Raw genomic sequence first — 7,437 nt, forward strand, 5'->3', positions numbered from 1 at the left:
CCCGCCCCGCCCCGCCCCGCCCGAAATACTCGTCCTCTTCACACGCTTTTTCTCATCTCCAGCCCTCCATAAACTCGCTTTCCTACATTCTCTCTCTCTCTCTGCTAGGATTACAGTTTTCTCGCCTTTGCTTTCTCTCTCTTCACATCCAAAATCATCAAATTTTCAAGAATTGGGTTTCTTTGAATCTCAATAATCCACTCAAACAACAAAAAACAATTGAATTTGGGTTTGGGATTGCTGGAAGAAATCTATGAAAGAGTGATTTTCTCCTGCAAAATGTTGGGCCCTTTTACTGATTTCGCTCCTTTCTTTATACCCTTTTCAAAACCTATGTCTCATCGTTCTCTCATCGGTGGTAATCATACCTCTGCTCGTTTCTGTTCCCGGTAATCCATTCTTTTCAGAAAACCCCTCTTTTCTCCTCTCCAATTTTGGGTACCCATTCTTTTTTCTTCTTCTATATACTTGCAAAAAATTCGTTGTAGATATTCATTTTTGAAAAGTAAAAGGAGCGATTTTGATGGATCATAGTACGGGAAAACCGGGATTTTTTAGGAATGTTTTGGTACGTTTATGCCTTTTTTGTGTTGTGATTGTCTGTTGTCGGTTTGCTTATGTGGTGACTCTCAAAGGGGAAACTTGTGACCTCGGCGATTTTTGTTTCTTCTCTATACCGGAAAATCTCAATGTTATTTCCGGCGTCGGACAGCTCGCTGGGTCTGTATCAGCGGTCATGACCACCGAGAATGCCGGAAAATCTGCTCCGGCGAAGCCCAAACTTCCCGATCTATGGGCGAACAAAGATTTCCAAAAGTCGGCCCAATTTTATTCTTCGGTGTTTGAGGATCTTGTTGCGGATGGTTTTTTGAATCCAAATTCGAAAACCCTTTGCGTTGAAACGCCGATGGGTGCTGATGTTTTTGCGTTGAGGGAAATTGGGGTTGCCGATTCCGTTGGGCTTTACAAGAAAGGTTCAAAGCCTTTGGTGATTACAGGTAAAGCTGTTAAGCAACCCTTTGAAGATGATACATTCGATTTCATATTTTCCGGTGCCGGAATGATAGATAAGTCACTTAAGCCGGGAGATTTTGCGGCGGAGATTTGCCGGACTCTAAAACCCGAAGGGTTTTTGGTTGTCCATACAGGTTCTAATGATACATACAGTTTCAATTCATTCCTTCATTTGTTTAATTGTTGTACATTGATTAAGTCTAGGAATATTGATGGTTTCGATTCGACTATTCGTGAGATTGTTATGAAAAAGGATGTATTTGTTGAAGAAAAAGTGAGTGATTCCAAGAACAATTGTCGTCATGTTCCCGATTATAAAATGAAACTGATTAAAAAAGCTGAGCCTTTGATTAAAGAGGAACCTAAGAAACCATGGATTACACTTAAGAAGAATGCACAGAGCATTAAGTACTTGTCGTCCATGGCGGATATTAGTTTTAAGCAGAGATATGTCTATGTTGATGTTGGTTCGAGGAGTTATGGTTCGAGCATTGTGAGTTGGTTCAAGAAACAGTATCCTAAGCAAAACAAGACCTTTGAGATATATGCTGTTGAGGCTGACAAGACTTTCCATGGGCAGTATAAGGAGAAGAAAGGGGTTACTTTGTTGCCATATGCAGCTTGGGTTAAGAACGAGACGTTGTCGTTTGAGATTAATCAAGATCCGGGTCATAAAGATGTGGCAAAAGGAAGAGGGATGGGAAGAATTCAACCTGTTGAATCTTCTAGTGAATCTGCAAGTGAGGTGGATGTAATCCAAGGTTTTGACTTTGCTGAATGGTTGATGAGCACGGTGTCGGAGAAGGATTATGTGGTGATGAAGATGGATGTTGAAGGGACTGAATTCGATTTGATCCCGAGATTGATTGAAACAGGGGCAATTTGCTTGATTGATGAAGTGTTTCTTGAATGCCATTACAATAGGTGGCAGAAATGCTGCCCTGGGGAGAGGTCTTCAAAGTATCCGAATACGTATAGCCAGTGTTTGGATCTCTTCACTTCTCTAAGAGAAAGTGGAGTTCTTGTTCATCAATGGTGGTAATCATCAATAATACAGTCTAGTTTCCCTAGCTCTTTAGTTCTTATATTTGTAGTTCTTACACAACAGGCCAAAAATTCTCTCCTTTACTTCAAATTTCCGTATGTATGTACTGTTTGCCCCATATAAAGAATTACGTTCAATGCGTTTGCTTCTACAACAACAATATTGCGATTAAATACTGCGGCTTGAAGTTAAGCTCATCCAAGGATATTCCTTTCTCTTTCAATTCAAACAAGTTGAGCTTTTAATGGATTATGATGTTAGAATTTTTGTGCTAACACTTTGTTCCCCTTACCTCTTCTCTACTCAATAGTCTTCATCTTCATGTTTGTTCTTGTTCGACAATTCGTTTTTTTACACACTTGTTTGAAGAAATAAGCTTTTGGTTGCTTCCCTCAATTGATTCCAGATTAGATAGTTGATTGAGAATGGAAAATGAATTTCCTGACTTGTTTGGTTGATATTATATTTGCCTAATTCCATTAACATTCGACTCATTATACATTATATATACACTGTTATATAACATTAAATAAATATATGATCATTTTAGTGTATTATCCCTTTTCCCTATATAGTTACGTAAGAAATCCTTCTATTTCAACGTCATTAAAATTAGCTCATCTGAATGCTCTGACCAACTTAAATAACATGGAAAATTGATGAGTGTCATTGAAGGTTGCTATCATGAAAATATATAGGTAAAAGATGATATTATGACAATATATAGGTATATTGTGGTTGTATACTGAGGAATATCTCACTGAAGGACTGAACCAGTTCTCCATGATACCAATCATATCAGTATATAGATACACCATGATGGTATTATAGAGGATTGAAGAGTGCCTCGTTGAAATATGATACCATGCCAATATATTTTTATCCTGTGATGATATATTAAGGGATTTCTCATTAAATAACCAAACTATAGCTTAGATATTTATTGATTTGATCAATTTTAACTCATTGTGGTTCATTTCACACCCCAATACGTTTTGATATGCTTATAAGGAATCAAACGAAACCCTTTCATTAATTAGAAACTCCTTGGAGATGAAATGAAAGTAGGAATATGCATCGATTGGTCAATTTTATGTATTAATGTTATGATTGATTAAATATTAGTTTTTGAACCAGCTAAATCGATAATCAAATTAATAAAATATTTACTATATAAGACGGAGGTATATACTAGCATATATTTCTTTGGGAGTAGCAATGAAATATTTTGGACGTTGTGTGAGGCAACTAGTTAGTAATTAGAACTAGGTGGATGTTGTACCTGGCAAAGAGATCATCATTAATTTTCGGTGTAATTATCAAAGTTTGGTGCACATGGAGTTGTATAATTATGTCAACGAGATAAAAAAAGGGATCAATTAAGGGGCTTTGGAGCCTAATTAACGGATCTCCAAAATTTTCTTTAAAGTGAATATGAAAAAATAAAAATAAAGTAACATTACCCTTGTGTAATTGAAAAATATTAAGAATAAAATAGACATTAGCAAAATTGGAAGGTGCAAATGTGAAAATGAGGAGGTTGCTTTGACTACAGAATCATGTCTGTTTGTTGGAGCGAATTGGATGATCGGGCCGAGGGATACCTTCCTCTTCCTCTTACTCTCCTTTCCCTAATATGAACCTTGAGTCATTAAAGCCTTTCTGACTAGGCCTGGCCTGATTGCCCTACACGACTGGCTTGACTTTTATATTTTGTTTTTTCAATCTCTAGTCAAATTGTTGGCTTCACTATTATATGATGACCCATTATGTTATCATGAAACTTAGGTGTCACGTGGTATAGAGTTTTTCATGTGGATGCATACATGATAAGAATGTTAGCATTTGTGGGAAGATTCAAGAGTATGTAAAGTTTCTTGAAAAGACTTCAGAATATTTAGGAAGAATCATAAAAGGCCTTTTGAGAATATTTTAGTCAGATAGAGAATTCTAGAAAAAAGATTTATTTGTAAATATGTATGAACTTGTTTGACAATTGTTATTTATATATCAGCCTCTAAGTGATCGAGAGTAGTGTAAATAGAGGGACATCCATTTGTAAAATCATCAAACAAAAATCAATTAAAGTTCTCAACGGCATTCTTCATATCAATGATCTCTTGTGTTCTCTCTATCATTCTCTTAGTGATTTCTATAGTCTTGGGTTGACTTGACATAGCAAGATCATGAGCAAGTTGTCAAGTATCACACGTGTGCTTAGTAAAAGACTTAGCCAATGTGGTAGGCAAGGTTGCAACTAAGAGAATGACAAACGACGGAAAAATTAACGTTGCTAACATTCAAGCTAACGTCACCCAGGATGCCGCTGACAAGAAGGACTATACCAAAAAGCAGTGGCGAATTTACAGCCAAAAAATAGGGCACCCGCACTCGTGGTCTCTTCGTAAAATTAGATATTTTATATGTATATTTTTTAAGATTTTGTATAATATTATATTCTTGCACCCGTACTACAAGAAGTCTAAATGGTCCACATGGTTAAATGTTGAGCTTTTGACCTTGAGGATTAAGGATCAATTCTCACTTCAATACATTTTACTTAGTGCACCCATGTTCGAAAAATCTTAGATTCGCCTTTGCCAAAAAGAGGAATGTTGCCACCAAGAATGAGAAGGTACCACTCAAGGTTGAGTCAAATGAAAGACTTACATTCCAAGAACCTTATACCACTCAGGTGAGCAAATATGATGTGGAGGTCTTGCCTGAGGACATCTTGTTTGGTAGAGTGGTTCACGAAGGTTAATGCAGGGATTGATGCAATTGAGATATTTAGCCAATGCTTTGGGAAAGTAGAAGGCGCACTAAGCTATCTTGTGGCACATACTTTTGAGGAGATCGAAAACATTCGAAATGACTTGAATAGGTGTACACAGATGAAGATAGAGATGAGGCAGACCGTCACTATTTTAGAATGCAGAGACTCATGGAAGCGTTGAGCACTATCGATTTCATGAAGGAAAAAATAGAGACGCTCAAAGAGCAGGTTGATGTTGGGGTGACTAGGACAACTAGGAATTTGAAGAATCAAAACAAATGAACTATTTAATCAGCCCAAAAATGGAATTCGGTCAAAAAATTACTTGATTGAATGAATTAAAATGCAAATCATACTTGATTGAAATTGATTAAAATGTAAATCATAAATCATCCGTCATCTTTTATTAAATTTAAATCACTTTATTTATTCTTTAAAATTATTACTTTTTTTTTATAACTATATAATATATCTACTACAAAAATATTCATTTGAAAATACTTTGACAAAGTTTCTCATCAATTAATTTGAGTTAAATATTGACCCAATTTTTTCAAGACTGAACTAGTAAATACACAATATAATAACGTTTTAATGAATCAATTTTGCCACCTCTAGTTGAATAGGATTTATTGACACCCCTACCGTGAACTATAAACTTCAGATACAGTGAAATCAATCCGTTTGCATCTTTCACAATTCATAACTGGAGTTTTCTCTTCTCCTCTTCTTCTCTTGTGATATAACATCTGAAGAAGCTCAATCTTATAAAAATAATTTTTTGCGATAATAAATATACATATTAGCAAAAGTATTAAAACTTATACTGATATTAGTTAATAGTCGTTAGATCTAATATCATTATAGGTTTTAAAAACATTTACAAAAAGTGTTGATTGCCTCTAAAAAAATATATTTGCCGACAATTAAGCTATTGCCATTAATTACCGCTAAAATTTATTTTTGATGTAGTGACTCTACCATGGATGATTCTTAAGATCTTGAGAGAGTTCGATCCTCCTTCTCCAGGGCCCTCTCGACGATAAGGCTACTAAATCAATCGTTTGGGGGCCAATTTTTTTACAGCCCCCACTTTCTCCAATATATATATTGTGTAAAAAAATCATGTATTAATAAATTTGAAAAGAATTTTTTTTGATAGAAAAGAAAATAGCTTTTTACCTCATTAAATATATGAATCGTTGTTAAATTGAGAAATGAAATAATGTTTAGTTAATTGTAGCATCTTTTTTAGGTGGCTATCTATTTTGTTGCCTTATATATATTTTGACGATTATCATGAATCAATTATTATTCTTATGTTTTAATTTTTTTAATCCCCTTTCACTATTTTTATTCTCTCATTATTAAATATTGTAAAGTCTTTCAAACAGTCAAACCTTATTACATATATTACGCAAAATTCTTATTGTGTGTTATAGAAAGATCAAATTATTTTTTTGATGTCTTCTTCAAATTTCAAGCACTAAAACTAATAGACACTATTTTAATACCATTATATCAACTTATCAAATTTAACGCAACACTATTTCAATATCATTATATAAGCTTTTCAAATTTTGAGTCAGATTTTTTTTTTTTATAACTTTATTTCATTGGAAATCTACATTTTTTACCTTCTTACTCCATAAGAATTTTTGGTTAAAAACATCCCTAAACTATACCCCCAACTTAAACTACATCCTTAAATTATCCTTCTTAACAAAAAACATTCTCCAAGTATTTAAAACTTAACAACTTTCATCCCTCTATTTGAATTTATCAAAAAAAAAAATAGTGAATTCCACACAAAAACATATGCAGTTCATACTATTCTCATAAAAAAAAATCTATAATATTATTACCGGTTGAAAAAAGCTTCCAAAAATAAAAAACAAAAAACTGAGACTCATGTTTGTTGTTGAAAAAATAATGTTAGGACGGTGTGAGTCTACGAGGAGATATGATCTTCTCTTCTCCTTTACAAACTGAATGAAGTTAGAGCTTAATTTCACACCATCTTCACCTTGCAAAGTCAAAATGCCGTTAGATCAATAATTTTTTGGGCAAATTGATAGTTGATGTGATCAAGATTCTGCTAATTTTGATTTCTAGTACTCAAGTTTCATTTTCCATTATTAGAAGTAAACAGATTCAATGAAAAGAAAAATTTCCATGGATAATTCTTTGATATCAAATCAAATGAAAAGTAGATAAAAATAAAATTGCTAATTAAAAGGAAGACAATGCAAAACGTTGTTACAAAAAAAATTATAATATTATTTAGATGTATGTAGAATGAACAAAATTGATTTATTGGGGTGATTTAGGGAGTTTAATTTGTTGAGAGCAATGTGCACCGTACATGTTGTTGTGAAGAATTTGTTAGTTTTTGACAAATTTTAACAAAAGGATGAAAGTTGTCAAATTTTAAATAATTGAGGGACGTATTCTGTTAAGAAAAATAATTTAAGGATGTAGTTTAAGTTGAGGGTATAATTTAGGGAAAATTGTATGAAATAACAAACTATTAATTCAAATTAAATGCTATAGCCATAGTTTCTTTTATTTGTAATTCGCAGCAAACATTCCATGTTTTTTG

General features: G+C 33.6%; 1 protein-coding gene across 1 annotated transcript; it reads left to right on the top strand.

The window, feature by feature from the left end:
• The first annotated feature begins 72 nt into the window (after positions 1-72).
• Positions 73-2,173, top strand: LOC125870856 (uncharacterized). Its single transcript, XM_049551404.1, has one exon. The coding sequence runs from the start codon at positions 524-526 to the stop codon at positions 2,054-2,056; it is 1,533 nt and encodes a 510-aa protein (XP_049407361.1). The 5' UTR covers positions 73-523; the 3' UTR covers positions 2,057-2,173.
• Positions 2,174-7,437: the final 5,264 nt, after the last annotated feature.

Source organism: Solanum stenotomum, chromosome 7 (assembly GCF_019186545.1).
Source record: "Solanum stenotomum isolate F172 chromosome 7, ASM1918654v1, whole genome shotgun sequence".
NCBI classification, from domain to species: domain Eukaryota; kingdom Viridiplantae; phylum Streptophyta; class Magnoliopsida; order Solanales; family Solanaceae; genus Solanum; species Solanum stenotomum.

Bases quoted from the DNA above. Each gene is read 5' to 3' on its own strand.
- LOC125870856 (XM_049551404.1), top strand. From the start codon at position 524: ATGGATCATAGTACGGGAAAACCGGGATTTTTTAGGAATGTTTTGGTA.